Consider the following 20612-nt stretch of genomic DNA (forward strand, 5'->3'; position numbering starts at 1 on the left):
CCAAAAAGGGGGAAAAAAGAAAAGGGAGCAGGGAGGGGATGTAAAGTCATATTTGAATTTGTGAGCATATTGGAAGAGAAAACGCAGTGTCAATGGTGAAGTTTTCACTCCTGCATGGAAATTTCCAGAGCCTATGTTGTAAACCATCTTACAATGGGTAGTTTATGACCAGTAACATTTTTGCTTAAATGATCATGTGGCAGCAGCGCCATCTTCTGGGTAACTAGTTGGGCATTTTAGAATAGTCTAGAGTCGTTTTGTTTTTTCATATACCAAATTGAGTTTAGAATCACAGAAGATTATTTAGGAAATATCTTTAGAGATCATCTAGGCCATATGTCATCTTACAGGTAAGGATTTGCCTTAAGTGGGTACAATATTTTCTTATTTTCTCTTGATCCAATGGAGCCCCAAATTCATGTCTCGGAGAGAAGACAAACTACAGCCATCATTGCTAAATTATATCACAGGTCTCATATAAATCAGAAACTGAGAGGCAGTTAAAATCCATTTGTCGAGCATCTGAAGAGTGCTGTCCAATAGGAATTTCTGCAACAACGGAACAATAGAACTTTCTGTGATGATCTATACATGTCTGTGGAGAAGGCAATGGCACCCCACTCCAGTACTCTTGCCTGGAAAATCCCATGGACAGAGGAGCCTGGTAGGCTACAGTCCATGGGGTCGCTAGAGTCGGACACGACTGAGCGACTTCCCTTTCACTTTTCACTTTCATGCATTGGAGAAGGAAATGGCGACCCACTCCAGTGTTCTTGCCTGGAGAATCCCAGGGACGGGGGAGCCTGGTGGGCTGCCGTCAGTGGGGTCGCACAGAGTCGGACACGACTGAAGTGACTTAGCAGCAGCAGCATACATGTCTGTGCTGTCCAATACAGTAGTCACCAGCCACTTGAGGTTATTAAACATCTAAAATGAGGCTAATGATGCTGAAGAACTGGATTTTTAACTGTATCTAATTTTAACTAATTTACATTTTTCAAAAGCCACATATGGTGAGCGTAGGCTTTCTCAAGCTTGGCACTATTGACATTTGGGGCTTGATCATTCTTTGCTGTGGTGACTGTGTTGTACACTGTACGATGTTTAGCAACAGTCCTAGCCTCTAGCCACTGGCCAGGAGTACCCACCCCCTGGATGTTGCCAAATACCCTCCTCTCTAAGGGGCAAAATCACCCCTGGTTGAGAACCAGTGGGCTGGTAGCCACTGCAATGAACAGCACAGTTCTAGGATATGCCTGATACGTATAGAACATTTTGGTTGAGAAAAAGAACTGCCCACTATCCTGTACTAAGGCAGTAGTGGTCTTGTAATAAGAACAAGGAAGGTTTAAGAAAAAAAAAAAAAAAAAGTAAATAAAGTCAGACGTAGTCACAGAAATGTCACACTGCTTTAATCTTTTTTCCCCACGAAGTGGAGACAGAGCCAGGATAGCGATAGTGGAAAATTCTGCTCCCCACAAGCCCCCAGGTTAGCATCAGAAAACCTACGCTTAAATCTGGCTGCCTAGCCTCACTGCGGGTAACTAAACAAACTGACCTCCCCAAGTCTTAGGGTATCGCCTAGGGAAGAGGGGAGGAAGAGTGGGACTAAATTAGACAAAGCATAAAGGGTTCCCAGCTCAGTGCTGGGTAAGATATTCAACACCATGGATATCTTAGCCACCCTCTTCCAGGCAGGGGAGAAAATTTTTCATACCCTCCAAACCAACAGCACAAAAGAACCTAGTACGAAGCTACAATAAACGTCTCACTGCAAACAACAAAAACTTAGCTGAACTCTATAAACCTGACTTAACTTGAAAATCCCAGTGGTCTCAACACTCAATAACATTTGTCTGTTGTCTGTGTCGCCATTCGCTTGACACATTTAAATGTGGAGGAGAAACCGTTTCAGCTCCTCAGGGAGGTTGAGCTCAGTGATCTTATGATGCTGCTTGATCCCAAAGCACTTCCGAATTCTAAGGCGGCATAACTGCATCAAAGAAGAGGGCCCTGGAGAAAGATGATAAGACAAGTCACACATGGGTTTCATTGATCCAAGACTTTTCCTTTCCTTCACTGAAAGCATAAAAGATTTAACACTATTATCAAGAAGTAATATGGTACTGCTTAAGACCATGTTCTGGGTTTAATAAGAGGTATTTTAAGGCCATGGTCTCTCTTTTCTGCTATCTAACTGAAATCAGGCTGTTAGGTTTTGATTTAAAAAAGAAATTTAAAGCTCGGTCTCACCAATGGAGGCTTATGGAAGCTAATTTTGGAATTACAAAGCTATGAAATCCCCAACAATGAAAAGAAAACCCATGTTTAATGGTTTTCTTGTCTTTACTTTTAAAAAACATAAGTCCATATTTCTGAATGCAAATACTCTAATTTTATAACTTAGCAATTTTAAGATATTCAAATATAAGGAGCTATCTGTGAAATCTAAGTGTGATCTGAACTCGTTTGTTTTTATATTCTGCATTTAGAGCATCCCAGTGCTTCAGCTCATAGTGGAAAATGAACTAGTACAAACTTTGCACAGACCCAGCCAAGAGTTTACATCTTAAGACAGCAATTCTCAACAGGGCAGGGGGTGGGAGGGCTGAATTTGCTCCCTAGGGACCCTTGGTACTGTCTGGAGACGCTTTTGCTTGTCACAACTTGGGGGGTGGGCTATTAGCATCTAGAGGGTGGGCGACAGGGATGCTGCTAAACATGTCCACTGGGCAGGACAGGACTGCCCCAAACTGGCCCAAAATGTAAATAGTGCTGAGCTTGAGAAACCATCATAGGGTAAAAGGGTGGGAATTGTTTCCCAGCCCCGACTCGTGCACTAAATTGTAACAGAAGTTCTCTTTTGATTATTAAAAACATTTTTAAAAGCAAAGCTGTATACCCTGAACAGGGGCTTCCCTGGTGGCACGATGGTAAAGAATCTGCCTGCAATGCAGGAGACGTGGGTTCGATCCCTGGGTAGGGAAGATCCCCCGGAGAAGGGAATGGCAACTCACTCTAGTATTCTTGCTTTGGAGAATTCCATAGACAGAAGAGCCTGGTGGGCTACAGTCTATGGGGTCGCAAAGAGTCACACATGACTAAGCAACTAACACTTTCACTTTCAGGGCTTTCCTGGTGGCTCAGATGGTAAAGAATCCACCTGCATTGCAGGAGACCTGGGTTTGATCCCTGGGTTGGGAAGATCCCCTGGAGGAAGGCATGGCAACCCACTCCAGTATTCTTGCGTGGAGAATCCCATGGACAGAGGAGCCTGACTGGCTACAGTCCATGAGGTTGCACAGAGTGGGACACGACTTCGCCACTAAGCATGTATGCATACCCTCAAGAATCCCATAAAGCAGTAGCCCTCACGCCAGACTTTGTGGAGCTGGGGGATGTTGGGCCCCACCCCTGAGATGTTGCTTCAACGACCATCATCAGGTGGGCTGAGCATCTGGGTTTTGTACAGGCATGCGGCCCAGGTCATTGTATTGTGTGGCCAGGATTGAGAATTTAATTCAAAGGGTACAGTGGCCTGTGAATTTGATACCAAGCAGGACCCTGTGGGGCTCCTGGGCTTTTACAAAAGCCTTTCTGTGTCCCCATTTCTTGATTACAGGAAATAGGCTTCATTAGGCTTCTAAGATCTTCCCTGAGTTCCAAGGAACAGGTTCAAACAGATGCTAGTTAGGGAAGGAGGGGATCCTGAGACAAGGAAGGAACAATAGTGCAGCCTGGGCAGGGTCCTGGTCCCCCCTCCAGGGATACACAGAACATACATTTGAGCTGTTTTACACAGAAACCCCCACCAGGTGGGAGAAGTTAAGTGAGTGCTGTCCACAAGCACTAGACCCCAGACCTGTTGGAACCAGAAGGCTGATGATGCTGACTTCCACTTACCTCACCACCAACCAATCAAAACAATGTCCTCTTTGAACCATTCCTGTAAAACTCCTCACTACTCCCTCTAGGTGGGAACACAGTTTTGAGCGCAGTAGCCCACTGTGGCCCCCTTTGCCTGGCAAAGCAATAAAACTATTCTTTCCTACTTGAGCCAAACTCTGTCTCCAAGATTCAACTCAGTGCGTCAGGCAGGGTACAAAGGCTGGATTAGACTCAGCTGGTAAAGAACCTGCCAGCAATGCGGAAGACCTGGGTTCCATCCCTGAGTTGGGAAGATCCCCTGGAGAAGGAAAAGGCTACCCACTCCAGTATTCTGGCCTGGAGAATTCCATGGACTGTATAGTCCATGGGGTCACAAAGAGTCGGACACGACTGAGTGACTTTCACTTCCTAGAGCATCACTGCAAGCTACAGGATAAAGTGGGTTGCATACTTCTCAGGTGATGGAAAACAGGGAGAGGTGGAACTAGACACATACACAAGGAAAGAAAGAAAGGAAATATTTTCAATGAGGCCCTCATCACAGTCCCTGTTGGAATTTAGGGCACCTTCCAAATTATGTTCAGTGTACTCAAGGCATATTCCCGGTGTACTCAAAGCACTTATTAACAAACTGCAAAAAGCATAGTGTGGGGAAACTGAACTTAACCTCATCTCACTAAAGCACGTTGAAGGACGTGACTAATCACATGTGCTAGACGCAATGTCAGGGACAAGTACAGGAGGTATTGATAAACGAGTACAGAGAACAAGACATCAGAGTAAGCCTGATAGAGACTTAGGCAAAGCAAGCCATTGGAGGACACTCAGTGGAACTACCGATGGAAACTGAATATCTGCTATTTACAAGTGGGATACTGTATAACTAGAGCCTTCATTCCATATGAATAGAGCTGAAAGCTCACTAGTGCTTGGCAGCCACTTGCTGGCACCTGCAAATATTCAGGGGGCGTTGCTTTACTCCATAATGGAATCAGCTAATTCTATATTTACTGATGGGCATATTACTTTAGGGCTCCAGTTCTTTTTCTTCCTGCATCAACACTCATGATGCTTTAAGACCAAAGTGTATTCAAAGTGGCTACTGTGGTGCTGGGGTGAGAGAGTCTCATTAGTTGTCGTCGTGTGTCAGGAATAAACACTGCTTCAGCTGCTTTGGCGAGGGAGGGGGTGGTCATATTATTGAACTTCTTTCAAATGTGTGTGTGTCTACATGTATGATTTAATGACTTTAGGGGGGCCTGAGGCACTTATGCCTTTGTGGATCTCTTTCTCAATTGAAAAAAAAAGATATTTTACAGCTGGTAATTTTACACCTGTGTCCGTATAAAGATGAATATGATCCAGGTTGAGTTATAGTCATTTTTTCCCTTCTGATTTTAAAAGAAATTAAAACATTTCTGTGGACCCCTAAAAAAACAGTGGGCCCCACGCATTGTGCCATCTGTGCCTGCTGTAGAAATCTGCCCTGTCTAGATATAATTTTTTAAAACCAAGAAATCGTTAAAACGTGGGCACAACTGCCTGGGGGTTACCCCACTGCTTCATATAAAGGGTTTTCTATTGGTTTGTTCCTTGTTTGTGGGGGGTGTGGGCAAGGCAGGCTATGAGCCCCAAGTGCCCTGGGGTGATGGGTGTAGGAGGAAGGGTTCAGGGGCCACTTCACAATTCTGCCCAGAACCCTAATTCTGAGCATGTGGGGAGAAAATAACCAGATGATATGACATCAGAATCCTCCTGGTTGGGAAGCCTGCTTCAAACTTCTACAACCTCTAAGACTCAATGAGGTCTATACTCTAGTCAGATAAATAGGTCCTCAGCTGGCTGCTCTCCACCTCCCAGGACAATTAAGACTCTAACACAACATTTTTAGCAACTATACCCCAATAAAAATTAAATTTAAAAATAAAGTAAAAACTAAATAATAAAATTTATATCCACACACACAAAAAAGAATGCAATCTGAGGGGTCTCTGCTCCTCACTCCCAGCCTACCCCCAACCCAGGGAAGTGCCTCCACCTCCTTGCACGCTGCTCAACCCCAGTGTTTAGTTGTTTGGGTCAGAAGTGTTGGTTTTTATTTATGAAGGTGTATGGGCTCAGTGTTGATTTAGTTATAACAGTAAATGTCTTCAGATTGCCATGGATCATGAAAGCGATACTGTGTAATGCTCAATGAGTTGCATTCCTACCCATTATCCCAGAAACCTAATGCCCAGTAATTCGCATTAGGACATACTGGGGCTTGTATAACCTCAAAGAGGCTTCTGCCACATCACTCTAAAGCATGGCTTACAAATACCATATGACATCACTTATACGTGGAATCTAAAATAAGACACAAATAAACTCAACTACAAAAGAGAAACAGACTCACAGACATAGAGGACAGACTTGTGTTTGTCAAGGGGAAGGAGGTTGGGAGAGGGCTGGATTTGGAGTTTAGGGTTAGCAGATGCTAACTTATATATAGGATGGATAAACAACAAGGTCCTACTGAACAGCATAGGGAACTACATTCAGTATCCTGTGGTAAATCATCAGGGAAAAGAATATGAAAAGGAACAAATATATATATGTATAACTGAGTCACTTTGCTGTACAGCAGAAATAAACAACACTGTAAACCAAACATATTTCAATAAAATAAAATTTAAAAAATTAAGCATGTCTTAATTTTTAACATTTAAAAACAATATCCTAATTCTTTGCGAGCTGGAATACCCCTGAATATTAGATCATCCAAACCAGCCTCTCTCCAACATGCCAAACAGCAGGATGGTTGTTTATTATGCAGCCAGTACTGTACCTTGCATGCTAAATTATCTCAGCTCCCCACGTTTGGGGAACAGAGGGCATGATCTGTTCAATAGGATGCAAAGTCAGAACTTGGTTAAGCACCTGGCTCCTGCTAGAGCCCATGGGAGTCTCTACAAATTAAGGCTTAGATTTAGGCAAAGGAGAAGCACCTTCTCTCTGCAAGAGCTGGATCAGGGGGCTCTCTGGAGGCACCAGTTCCAAGGGTCGTTTGCCTTCAGCATTCCTGGCCTGGGTGTCTGCTCCAAAGTCCAGGAGCAGACTGACCAGCTCCCCGCTAGATGCCCTGGCCACTGCATGAAGAGGGGAGTCCAGCCCCCGGCCCTGGTTCACATTCACTCCTAAACAGTGAGGAGAACAACAGAGTCAGTCCAGGAGCAGAGTGCAAGCACCCCCTTCTAAAAGCGCTGTGCCTCCACAGTGGGCACGGGAGTTCTCCAAGTCATCAGATGACTTGATTTCATTTAACAACATGGCGAAAAGGCCATTTGACAATATGACTAAAGCTATGACATGAGCCATATGGCAGATGAGGTTGAAAAACCTCACCTTTGAGCATCATACATAGCTGTGACAGATTTAGGAAAAATGCTGGCAGTGTGAAAGCTGCACATTTATTATTACTAGAGCCCAAACATTAGCCGGCACAGACCGGAAGTGACACTAGATGGCAAAATCTCATCTATGGCAATTTGCCATACTCACAAGCCCAGAAACTGCGATGAAGTTTAAACTGGAGACTTGAGACCATGTGAACTGGTCTGTGAAGAGCAACCAATTATTGATGACATTGCCTAGACTAGGGTGGCCAATCCTAAGATCACAGGGCAGGTGGCAAAGTCATCCTCTTCGGGGGTCAAGTGGATTCCTAGGACCATCCCCACCCAACTCTATCCCTACACTCTCAACAGAGCCTTAGCCCAGCCTAGACACTGGCTCTCACTGGGACGTGTGGGGACATACAGCTTTGCCTGAGCCGCTGTCTCTCTAGAAAAATGGGAATCTACGTCCAGTCAACAAATGCTAACTGAATTGTTCTTGTATTGTTCTTAGCTTTTGGAGGGATGCCAAACTGACCCTTTCCTGACTAGGAGCTTAAAATCCATCTAAGATGAGAGGAGAGAGAGAAAACCAACCTCCTCCTGGTTCATGGTAATGGCTGCCAATGAGTAGAAGGCAATAAGAACAATAAACCTTCAGCAGAGGGAAAGATTACCTGATTTTTAAAGATAACCAAGACTCAAATAACTTAAAATGTGAAAAAGGGGTATTCCAAGTTGAAGGGGTTGGACAACAGCAGGAAGGTGAAAAAGAATGGTGGGACTTGGGCCTTTTCAAAAATACATCTACAATGGACTAAAACTGAGGCAAGTTTATTTCCAATTCAAAGAGAACTGCTGAAGGTTGCCTAAAATTCAAAGGCCAGCCCTAACCCATCATCTGTGGGAGTTATGCTGGGACTAGTAATATCAATGGCCAGAGGGAGGGAGGCAGGGGAAAGGGAGGAGAAACTAATAATCACTGAGGACCTTCCTGGGAGGAGGGACATCATGGTCAGCATGATTAAGAATCAAGTAAGAGAACTCAAGTTGAAACAGTTTCAAGTAATTCCCCAGGGAACACAGTCAAGATGAACTCTGATCTTGTCCAACTCCACTGCCCACACTTTTTCCTCTGCTACAACAGTAAGAGCTTTCAAATACCTTGAATGTACTTTTCATTTACTCTCCTTGTTCTGTTGTGCTTTTGGTTTTACCTGACTCCAGAAGTTTCTTGGCACAGGCCACCTGCAGGTTTTCACAAGCCATATATAACGGTGTTCCCAGGTGGTGGATGTTTTGGTCAATGTCGCCCCCGTGAGCCACAAGAGACTCGATGCACTGCATGTGGCCTGCAGCCCAGAGTGGGAGAAAACAGTTACAGCACTAATTCTCACAGCTAGGGAAACACCACCTTGCCCATATTCTGTGTGTTGAAAATTTCAAATGACTTAACTAGGGACCAAAAGCTATGTTCTTTACTTAGAATAGCAAATGATCTTCAACACCGTCAATAGTTAACAGGGTGTCCCATAAGATGCCATCTGGAGCTCTGGGTGGAACTCCACGTGAGTTTATTAGCCACAGTGGGCAACCAGCAACCATCCACCTTCTTTAATTGTTTGTGGCTTTGTAATCTGAGTTCAGAAATTGAAGTGAGAGTTGGGAAGAGGTATGGAAGAGGGACAAGGTGGACCTGAAGAAGACAGCACAGAGAGTGGGCCATGGAACAGGGAAGGAAACTTACAACCTCACCAAAAGCAGGCCCTGGGGGAAACTGCCCACCATCCCATAAGAGTGGTGGGCACTGGAGAGGCTTAGGAGATGGTGCCAAATCCAACACGAGTGGGGCCCTGTGTGGCCAATTAGGTGGGGTGAAAGCAGAATCATTCTTCCTTGGTCTAGTGTCATACTGAAACACTGCCCCTTTGCATTTATCTTGTTATGCCATTGTAGTTCTGTGTGGAACCCAGGATCCCACATGGAGAACAAGTGCTTTGTATACCTCCTTTTCCCTCTTCAATCGCAAGATGTCCCTTGAAGGAATGGGTGGAAAACTTCAATTCTCAACAGATTTACCTCTCTTAGCAGCTTCGTGGATGGGGGACGCCAGGTCATTCTCCGGGTGGGGACTGGCTCCATATTGCAGAAGCAAATTCACACACTCGTGGCTGCCGCTGACACAAGCATTAAACAAGGGAGTGTGCCAGTCTACAGTGACACTGTTCACCTGTAAGGAAAAACTCCAGGATGAAGGCAGGCAATGAAGTACCCTGGATTCTAACGTAAGCTCCACCATTTTCAAGCTGTTTTTTTATTTTCATTTATCAGAGCCTTAAATTCCACAGCTACAAGATGGAGACAAAAAAGAACAAATGCCACAAAGCTGTTGTGAAAAACCAAATGAAGTATGGGATGTCAGGCCCCAAGAATGTTTCTGAATATTTTGTCTCCTCTATGCCCTCCCCCAGGAACATGAACTTGGACACTAGTTAGGATAAGTTGAACAGGTCACAAACTAATCACCTTATTTTAAATACTCCATCCTAGACCCATCCCACACCAATCCAATTTCCGCACAGCAGTTAGAGTAACCTCTTAAAATTGTGAATATATTATTTTGTCTTAATTTCAGATGCCCCAGGTGCAAACCTGAAGGAGACACTCACTTCCAGGATCACAAAAGTGCAGCACAACCCTGAGAGGGAGCAGCTCTCTCACGTTTGCACCCTCAGGCTCCTCTTTTGCCTCTGCTTAGTCCTGGCTCTGTTTCCAAGTTCGGGGTAAGTTTTCTTAACCAAAATATAAACCTGAGGATATACTTATCATGGCTCTCGGCTGCCCTCAGGACAAAGTCCATTTTCCTGGCATAGACAGCAAGCTTGTTCTGTTCTGACCCCTGTCCCCTGCTCTACCCTGCTGCTATAAGGAATGATTTGAAATCACACAAAATGCCCAACCCACACATTTTCCCCAACCCGCCAATGAGCTGAGTGACTCCAACAGGTCCTATAGATTTCAACTGTGATGTCACTTCCTGCAGGAAGCATCTTTTCACTCCCTCTCTCCGTCAGAAATAAACAGGTTAGGAACATTTGTACATGTTCCCAACAATCCTCTTACTATTAATACTTATTATATTTTGTAGCATGTGGTAGCAAAAAATGACCACAGACTCTGTGCCCAGGATGCACATTCCTTTATAATGTGGCTCTGCGACTCCTCCCATCACAAGACAGAGATTATTTTTCCACGCCTGGAATCTGGGCTTGCCCACATGAATCACTTTTTGATCAATGGGACAGTTAACAAGTGTGATGCAAGCAGAGAGCTCACCCTTTTCACTGCTCTCGGAATCCCTGCGACCATGTGAACAGGCCCAGGCCGCCTGCTAAAGGATGAGAGACCACAGGGAGATTGTATTTCTCCCCAGACCTCCCAGCGGCCGCAGCCACGGTCACCATGAAGCAGTCTGCTGCAGCCCACCTATTGGCTAACCCCAAATGCCTCCGTGAGCCCAGCTGAGGCTAGCCAAAGCAGGCCAGACCAGAAGAGCTGTCCAGACTACACAAGGAACTGTGAATCAAGAAATGGCTACTGTCTGAAGCCATTAAGTCAGGTGGTTTGTTACACAGCAGAAACTGATGGATAAAAACAGTGTATTCTAATTGCCTGCTGTGGCTGAGATATTATGCATTCACCAAATTCATTCCCTCTCTCCTGGGCACACAGCCATACACTTTCCCACCTTCCTGGCAGTTAGACATGGCCTGAACTCTGGCCAATGGGATGTGAGCAAAAGTGACATATGTCACTGCCAAGACTGGCCTTTTAAAAGTCTCCATTCACAATCCTCCATGTCTTTTCCTCTTCCAGCCATCTGGAACAGAGCACACATGGGAGCCACTTGTTGGAGGCAGAGGAGCAACAGGATGAAAGGGGCCTGTGTCCTTGAGTCACCCTTGGAACACAGCCACCCAAACGGCAACACCCACATAGGACTCTGAGTTGAACAAGAAATAAACTTTCATTCTATGAGGGCTACTGAGAGTTCAGGGTTTATCTGTTGAAACATTTAGTGTCACATTCAGCCATTTACCTGTTTATCTGGTTGTCTCCTCCTTTAGTTTAGAAGTTCCTGAAAATCTTTATTTAGAGTTAGACACATAATAAATGCTCAGTACAGACTGGTTGAGAAAAGATGAGCAATCTATATAGAATCTTCTGATCAGATTTTCCCATCACTTTTGGGCAAGAGGGGACTTAGTTAATGGAAGAAGTACTGGTCCCTACTTTCAAATTCAACGACTGTGTAACTTCCTTCTCTGTAATCTCATTATGTCACCCTGATTCCTGTTCTCCAAATAACCGCATGCCTTACCCCCTCTCAATCCTCCCAATTCCACAAAATATGCTACAGAATTTTTTTGCTATTTCCCCCATTATTTTTCATATATATACTCTAAAGCTCACAGGCTAAGTAGCTTGTCCAAATTTCCAACGTTAGTAAATGGTAGAGATGGTCTGGGATCATTATTCAGGTCTTATGGAGCCAAATGTTGTATGTTTTCTACAATATGTCACTACCTTCCAGCCATAGGAATGAAGGCAGAAATGTAACAGCTATTTATTAGTAATGACAGCTAAAGAAAAGGATATAGGCTCAGACCATGACTTTCTAGCTAAAAATGCAGTATTTCATCTACTGCTAAAGTAAATAAGCTTGATGGACATAATACTTTGGGGGGAAAAAACCCTCTTCATATTTCAAATCAGGCTAATAAAAAATGCTGGAAAGTATTTAGAAGGGATAGAAATAGCTATTTTTCAGTAGTGGCATCTAAGATGTGGTTTGAGTTGTACTTACATTAGCTCCATGTCTCAGTAATATTTTTACACAGGAGGGATGACCTCCAAGACAGGCTTCGTGGAGTGGAGACACACGATCTGCAGTGATGAGGTTCACTGGCCACCCCTGGAGGAAGGGAAATGGGCAGAGTAAGGAGTGCAATGTAACAGTTCTGTAGGGCTCAGCCATGAGTCCACGATTCTTTTAAAAGTTAACCTGGCTCACCTATGTGCTCAGTCACTCAGTCGTGTCTGACTCTTTGTGACCCTGTGGACTGTGGCCCAACAGGCTTCTCTGTCCACGGAATTCTCCAGGCAAGAATACTGGAGTGGGTTGCCATTTCCTTCTCCAGAAGATCTTCCTGACCCAGGGATCAAACCTACATCTCCTGCATTGACAGGAGAGTTCTTTACACTGAGCCACCAGGGAAGCCAATATATATTCTTATGACTGCAGATTCACAGAAGAGTCCCTGACCCAGGTAAATTGTCTCTAGATTCCTGCCCCATAGACACGTGAATACATGCCTGTTACATTAAGCCACTAATGTGGAGGATACTTTGTTACACAGCAAAAGGTGACTAAGACAGTCCAAAGCATTAGGTGAAGCTCCATCGACAGAGAGCCAAAGGGACAATTACTGTCTCACTCTAGTAGTTTAGAGCTAAAGCAGCAAGAAAGTGTCTGAAAGGTCGTGGGGTTCTTCAACCTCTTGGAAAGTGTGCTCTCCAGGAGATGGATCCTGAACCTAATCCAAGCAGAACATCAAAAGAACTCAAGGAGAGGCTCCACAGACCCCTGATCTTGGAATATATAATCTATTCCTAACAGGAAGAAACCAGGTACAATAAAAGTTCTTTTCCTTAGCATATGTCAATTAAGAGCATGGATAGTTTAATCAACATCTTGGTGATACTGGGTTAGTTAAAAAGTTCATTTGGGTTTTTCTGTAAGATGTCACAGGAAAACCCAAATGAACTTTTTGGTCAACTCAATATTATACCTTTTCTTCCCAGAATGCATGCAGGCTAAGTCGTTGCAGTCAAGTCTGACTCTGTGTGACCCTGTGGACTATAATCCAACAGGCTCCTCTGTCCAAGAGATACTCTGGGCAAGAATACTGGAGTCAATTTCCATGCTCTTCTCCAAGGGAATCTTCCCAACCCAGAGATCGAAGCCAGGTCCCCTGCATTACAGGCAGATTCTTTACCACCTGAGCCGCTAGGGAAGCCCAGAATAAATAAATTTTTCTGGAATAAATTTGCCTAAAATCATTCCATTAACTTATCTCACTCACCATCATCCCTAACACACATTCTTCTATTTTTGTGGGCATTTTTTTCAGCCCCCTAGTCATGCTGTCCTTTGGGCTGTTACCCTCTGACTGGCAAGCTCATGCATTTTGATATATCCCATCATTCTGGACATACACTTGAGTTCACAGGATCTCAAACCCAGAGATTTTTTTTTAAGGTGGGTCTAGGAATGGGTTCTGAGAGACTCAAAATAATCTGCTTGTAAATGAGAAACTTGAAAATCCATTTCAGCACTTTGCCATACCAGCTCTGCTGTTTGCAGGGAGGGACAGGGCTGTATCTTCCCTTCCTTCACAACCTCAAATCCCATCTGTATTAAACAAATGCTCACTGACCCCTTGACTCGAGAAAAATCTGAATTGTAGCATTTATTCCCTTCACAAGCACTGCCCATGGACTTCACGGTGTAGCATCTTCTGTTTATTATTATTTTATTCGAGGCATTCCTCTCAAAGATCTGTTCTCAAATCCGTTCTTTCCCCACTCTCAGTGTTCTCTGTCCAGTCTCCTCCCCACACACTGGTCGAATACACCGGAAATTCACAGCAAAATGTTAATTGCATTTTTCTCTGTGCTACATACAGATCATGAGATGAAAGAAGACTATTCTTTAAAGGAATTCTTTATTAAGAGTTCCTCTATTACAAATATACTCCTATAGCCACTACTGCCATTTCAAAATCATTTAGGTGCCTATACATAAATCCAGGTAAATGAAAAAGCAAAAAAGAAATTATTTACATTCCAAAAATGTTCACCACCCATTACATATTCACATTACAAAGAAGTTCCTTTAAATTAAGCTTCCCTGTGCAAACTGAGGACTGTACTTACAGTTCATCACAGATATGCAATTTTGACTTTAAATGAACTGTGGCACTTTGTCTGAAATATTGTCAAGTCTGAATCATATACCATTTAAGGTAATTTTTAACCCATTACTTCAGAGAGGGTCCAGTCTACAGTGGGTTCTCAGTTAGAAAAAAATGGATCGAATAGCTGACCTTTAATTTTTCCATCATCAATTGTCTGTCCCCTAATCTCAGTGTACAGTCAGAAGTTCTGATGATTCCATGGGGCTGTGCAATATCAGGGCACCCATGGGTGACACAGTGCTTGGTACCTGGCAACTTTCTGTCCCAGCTCCAAATCATATGTCTACTCAGACAACCAACTGACCACAAGAGAGTTAGGCTTTATCATTTATCCTGTCCACAGTTACCACTTCCTTCTCTACACAGCAGAAAGGAAGATCACAAACCTCCATCTCACTCACGTTCATCCAAACACATCACTTCCTCCCTACTTTACCAAGGAGGTCAAAGCCATCTGATGTGAGAGCTTTCTACATTACCCTCCTCTCCACCCCTAACATGTCTTTATATTTCTCCAGTCTTCTTTTCTCCCATTGCTCCTTTCTCTGTGGGAGAAATATATGAGCTCAGTCCAATAGCCCATGACCTCACCTGGTCCTCCCACCAGCCCCATGACTTTCTTTCATCTACCTTCTCACATGCGTTCCCCTGCTCTCTCCTCTTCAGGTACACTTTCTTTTTGCTTTCAAAGTCCTCCCAGCCCTCAGTCCTGACCCTCTGAGAGCATCCATTCAACGCTCTTCATCCCTTCACTGCCCCCCCTTTTTTTCCAAAAATAGTCTATCCCCATTATACCTTCTCTCATTTTCTACCAACAGAACCCTGCTGACACACTACTTTTAAAGCCCACCAGTGACTTTCAGAATCCAGTATGCCTTGCTCCGTTCCCCACCTCCTTCCACCTCTGAATCTGCAACATATTCATCCTGACCCCGTGGAACTTGTGCCCAGCTTCTAAAACAGACTTCTACCTGAAATTATCTCCAGTCTCTGACTGCCTTTTTTTTCTCTTTCACTAACTCTGTTCTTCTCATCCTTACATCTCCTAATGCAGGCATTTCCTCAAGGATTTGCCCCCAAATCCTTTTCTTTTCTCTCAATACCCTCTATATATTACATATTGCTTTCAAATCTAAATCTCCAGCCCCAGTACATGTTCCTAATTCCCTGCTAAGACATAATCACCCAGAGACCCAGTTCATGACATAAATTTAGCCTTTGCCAACCAAACTCTCCTGAAAAGAGCTCCTTTTCTGCTAGATCTGATTCTCTGAATGGTACCACGATCTTCATTTCAAACCTAGCACTGAAATCTCAGACAGAGGACAGCAGAATGATTACCGAGTTCAAATGCTGGCATCATCACCTAAGTAGCAGTGTGACCTTGGGCCAGCTACTTTTCTCTCAGTCTCAATTTCCATTTGTAAAATGGGGACAATTTCACCTACCCTACCAGGTTGGTTATGAATACTTTAAAAATGATGTATGCAAAGTCTTTGCTGCAAAGTCTTGCTAAGGCAAGAGTACTGGAGTAAGGTGCCATTGCCTTGTTTAGTACTTAGTAATTTCTAGGCAGTTAATATTTTAGATTTCTTTTTATTCTTTATCACTGAGCCTTGAATCAGCTGCTACATCTTTACCAGCTGAGCCACAAGGGAAGCCCAAGAATACTGGAGTGGGTAGTATATCCCTTCTCCAGCAGATCTTCCTGACCCAGGAATCAAACTGGGGTCTCCTGCATTGCAAGTAGATTTTTTACCAACTGAGCTATCAGGGAAGCCCAAAGTCACTCAGTCATGTCCGACTGTTTGTGACCCCATGGACTAAACAGTCCATGGAATTCTCCAGGCCAAAATACTGGAGTGGGTAGCCTCTCTCTTCTCCAGGGGATCATCCCAACCCAGGGATCAAACCCAGGTCTCCCACACTGCAGGCGGATTCTTTACCAGCTGAGCCACAAGGGAAGCTCAAGAATACTGGAGTGGGTAGCCTATCCCTTCTTCACCAGACCTTCCTGACCCAGGAAAGGGTCTCCTGCCTTGCAGGCAGATTCTTTACCAAATGAGCTATCAGGGGAGCCTGCTACATCCTAAAGGTCTGATATTTCAGAATGCCCAGGATCTTGCCTAGTATCCACCCTGACTTAACCCTTTAAAGACTGCGTGGAGCAGCATAGAGTTTTTATTCAAGAAACAAAAAAGTCAGTCCTCATCCTGTGCATGCAGTGGAACTTTATTGGGAAGGTTTATAGGGCTGTGCATTCAATCTTCAGAGGAACTTTAAAAAATAAAAAGTCCTGATACCCAAGCTGCATCCCAGAGCAACTGCAATACAACCAAAGGTAGCTGAATTCAGGCACTGGTATTTTTAAGATTTCCCATGCAACCCTAGCCCAAAGGGATGCTAATATGAACCATTAAATTAAGGTCACAGAGTGTCCAAGGTTGCCTTAATTGCTTTATGCTGGCCTAACAAATTGCTTTGACTTTTAAAAAATAAATTACTATTGAAGTGCAACAGATACAAAGAAAGGTTCATAAATCCTTAGTGTAAACCTCAGTGAATTATCACAAAGACAATCTAACTATATAACCACTATACAGGTAAAGAAAAAAAACATTACCACAAACCCACATACATCCTACCCAAATTACATCCACAAATGCATTCAGAATAGTGGCTTCTAGCATGATAGTTTTCCTTGATTTTGAATGTTTTATTAATTGAACCATGAAGTATGTATTTTTGTATGTGTGCTCAGCTACTCTGACTTAACATCTGGTTTTCAAACTCATTCATTCATATATTTTCATTGGTGCATAGAGTTTCACTAATATACCAAAATATATTTATCCACTTACTTTTGATGGACAGTTAGGTTGTTTTCAAGGTTGTTTTCAAGGGCTTTTTTTTTTTTTTCTGTTATGAATAAGGCTGCTTCTTTAGTGGCTCAGACAGTAAAGAATTTGCCTGCAATGCAGGAGACCTGGATTCAATCTCTGGGTCAGGAAGATCCCCTGGAGAAGGGAATGGCAACCCAATCCAGCATTCTTGTCTGGAGAACCCATGGACAGAAGCCCGGCAGGCTACAGACCATGGTGTTGCAAAGAGTCAGTCACAACTGAGCAACTAACACTTTCATTTTCACTTAGGTTGTTTTCAAGGGTTTTTTTTTTTTTTTTTTTTTTTGCTGTCAGGAATAAAGCTTCTATGAATATACCCATACATGTTTTTTGATGAACTCATGTATACATATCTGTTGCATATAAACCTAGAAATGAAAGTGTTTGGTTGTAGGGTATAGATATTTGTAGCTTTAGTAGATATTCCTTAATATTTCCCAAATTGGTTTGCACAAATTTACACTCCCACCAGCAATGTATGAGAGTTTCAGTTGCTCCACATTCTTGCCAACACTTTGTATTATCTGTCTTTCCAAATTTAACCCTTCTAGTGGGAGGAGTGAGTAACATAATTTGTAATTTGAATTACACATTTACTAACTTTACTAATAAGCACAATTTGATATATTTATTGAACACTTGGATATCTTTTAAAAAATTGCCAGTCCAAGTTTCTTGTTCATTTTTCTGTTGTCAGTCTTTTGTGTATTGATTTTAGGCTAGGAATAAGAGTTCTTAGTCATAAATAGATAGATATCTCAAATATTTTCTCATGTATGGCTTGCCTTATTGCTTTTAAAATGCTGCCTTTGATGAACAAGTCCTTAATTTTAATGAAATCCAACCTATCAATGTTTTTGTTCCTTTCCACATACTATTTCTCTTTCATGTCAAATGCCTTCCTCCCTCTTTCTCCACTGGCAAAATGGCCTTTTAAAAAAAATTCCTGAACATAGTGATTTTACAGGAGCTTAAAAAATACCAATGCATGAAGCCTGGCCTAGGCTAAATCAGAATATCTAGAGTGAAGCTCAGTTGCTGTTTTCCTTTTAAATCTCACATTATTTTAATGTGAAGTCATAGTAAAGAATAATTAGTTACAGATTCAGTTTCTCCCTTTTTGGACCAAGTGAGAATTACTTTTTATAATTTTCTCTTCTCTTTGTTATAGACATTTGCACGTTTGGTCTTATATCTCTGACTAAAGTATGTTTGTTTAGTTTAGCAGCAGTTTTTTTCAGTAGTCTTTGATTATCTGAAGTGCTATGTAGATTGTAGTAAGAAAATAGGTACTCTTCAATTTGTGAAGAGTAACTAGAGCAGGTACATAATGTCACCTCAGTTAATTCTCTCAAATTCATATATAAGGTAACATAAAAGACTGAATTTTGGGTCTCAATTCTTCACCCTCCTGTAACAGTGTAATATAGTCGCACCCTTGTCATGACCTCATAATTGACAAAATTACTTCCTTGATCCTTGACTTTGGACTTGGCCATCTGACTTGCTCTGACCAATGGGATGTTAGCAGATCTAACATAAGCAGATTAGAAGTTTTCTCTCATGGTTGGGCTTGCCCTGCTATGCTACAGCCTTCTGCCACAGGGAGAAAATTCCTCAGGTAGCCACTGGTCAAACAAGGATGGGAGATGAGTACAGGAGAGCTGTACCCAACCCACAGCTTGAAGCCAAGAACAGTGCAGATCAGCTGATCCAAAATTTTATTGGCAAGAAATGTTTATTGTATTTTGCTACTGTGTTTGGGCTTTTTTCTTACACAGCAAGACCTGACTAATACTGGAGGTATTAGTCTGGAGGAAGGTATTGGAATGCTCAGGAGCTTCTCAGGTGGCGTAGTGGTAAAGAATCCACATGCCAATGCAGGAGATGCAAGACACATGGCTTTGATCCCTGGGTCAGGAAGATCCCCTGGAGAAGGAAATAGCAATGCACTCCAGTATTCTTGCCTGGAAACTTCCATGGACAGGGGACAGTCCATGGGGTCACAAGTTGGACACAACTGAGAGACTCAGTGCACACACACACACACACACACAGAGGAACTTATTTTTTGAAGGTAGAAACTAGGGTTCCAAGAAAATAACTTGCTTAAATAATGCAAAAGTGCTTAGATAAAGACATGATTCCAGCAGATGTTCAGTAAACATATAAATACTGAATATAAATGAATATCAGTCCAATTTAGTAAGTTATATATAAAAGCTGCAATGATCATTTTTTACCCTATCAAATTAAGGCAAATGTTTCAGTTTATCTGAGAAGTAGCTTAACTTTATTTAGCTAGAGTTATGTGCTACTATCTATATTTCTAAGAGGCTGCTGCTACCAAAAACAGCTTAAGATAGTGACTTAGAGTAGTCTGAAATTTATCTTTACAAATTGTCTTCTTATAGGAGGATTTCTTAGTCTAGATAGGTCTGTGAAATTGGAATTTTTCAAAGCACATTTATTAATATTTCCAGAATTAACACCTGAAATTTATCATGTCCTTCAATTGTGAATCTAGACCACAAACCACAGTAGTAATAGGACATCACTGAGAGGAATCACAGATATTTTTAATTGCATTGATTATTGCAGATATCTAAAGTAGCTCAAAATACATTTATCCTACTTAGAAAGTATGGCAATAATTAGAATTGCCACTAAATCTTCTTACTGAATGTGTTAATAAAGAAGTTCATATACTACGTTGCACGTTTGTTTAATAGGGTTCCCCTATATTGTGTTTTATGCATTTAAGACATTAGTCTGAGAAGGGGTCCTTAGATTTTGCCAGACTATCAAAGGGGTCCATGAAAGGGCCAAGAGCTCCTAACTTAAAAGGTCTACATTGTCTCTTCAGAGGACAAACATTATGAACAAAAATTTTATTGGAATTTTGAATGGTGATTGAAACTACTTTCTTAAAAGCACTTTGCTTAAGTTCCCAATAATTTCAAACCACCAAAATTCCAATTAATGTGTACTTTAAAGTATCCCATCGAAGGAGCAGAGAAACTAATATCAAACTGGCAGAGCCATTTCTACTGCAGATTCAATAGAACTGAACATTTCTTTGATATTTTAAGATGACATATTTTAAAAGACATTTTCAAGCATTTATTTTATGTAAAGTGTCTTCAGCCTCAGCACTACTGATACTGGGGGCTGGATAACTGTTTAATGTGGAGAGTCATCCTGTACAGTGTCAGATGTTTAATTACTTCCTTGGTCTCCAGCTACTAGATGCCAACATCACCACTACCCCAACCCCATTCCCACTCCTGCTCCCAGCTATGACAACCAAAAATGTCTCCAGCCAATGTCAAATGTCTCCATTTGGGGCAAAACTGCCCCAATTGAAAACCACTGCTTTACGTGATAATTTTCCAGGATACAGTCTA

At 42.5% G+C, this 20612-nt stretch overlaps 1 protein-coding gene across 1 annotated transcript in view; it reads right to left on the reverse strand.

Annotated features, from left to right (window-relative positions):
- Window positions 1-1399: 1399 nt before the first annotated feature.
- Window positions 1400-20612, reverse strand: part of ASB9 (ankyrin repeat and SOCS box containing 9) — a 28196-nt gene continuing 8983 nt past the window's right edge. The window contains exons 4-8 of the mRNA XM_005903120.3: window positions 12130-12237; window positions 9342-9492; window positions 8480-8614; window positions 6876-7064; window positions 1400-2013 (exon numbers count right to left, since the gene is read on the reverse strand). Coding sequence (XP_005903182.1) covers window positions 1889-2013; window positions 6876-7064; window positions 8480-8614; window positions 9342-9492; window positions 12130-12237 — 708 coding nt within the window. The 3' untranslated portion in view covers window positions 1400-1888. The remainder of the gene's footprint in view (window positions 2014-6875; window positions 7065-8479; window positions 8615-9341; window positions 9493-12129; window positions 12238-20612) is intronic.

Source organism: Bos mutus, chromosome X (genome assembly GCF_027580195.1).
Source record: "Bos mutus isolate GX-2022 chromosome X, NWIPB_WYAK_1.1, whole genome shotgun sequence".
NCBI classification, from domain to species: Eukaryota; Metazoa; Chordata; class Mammalia; order Artiodactyla; family Bovidae; genus Bos; species Bos mutus.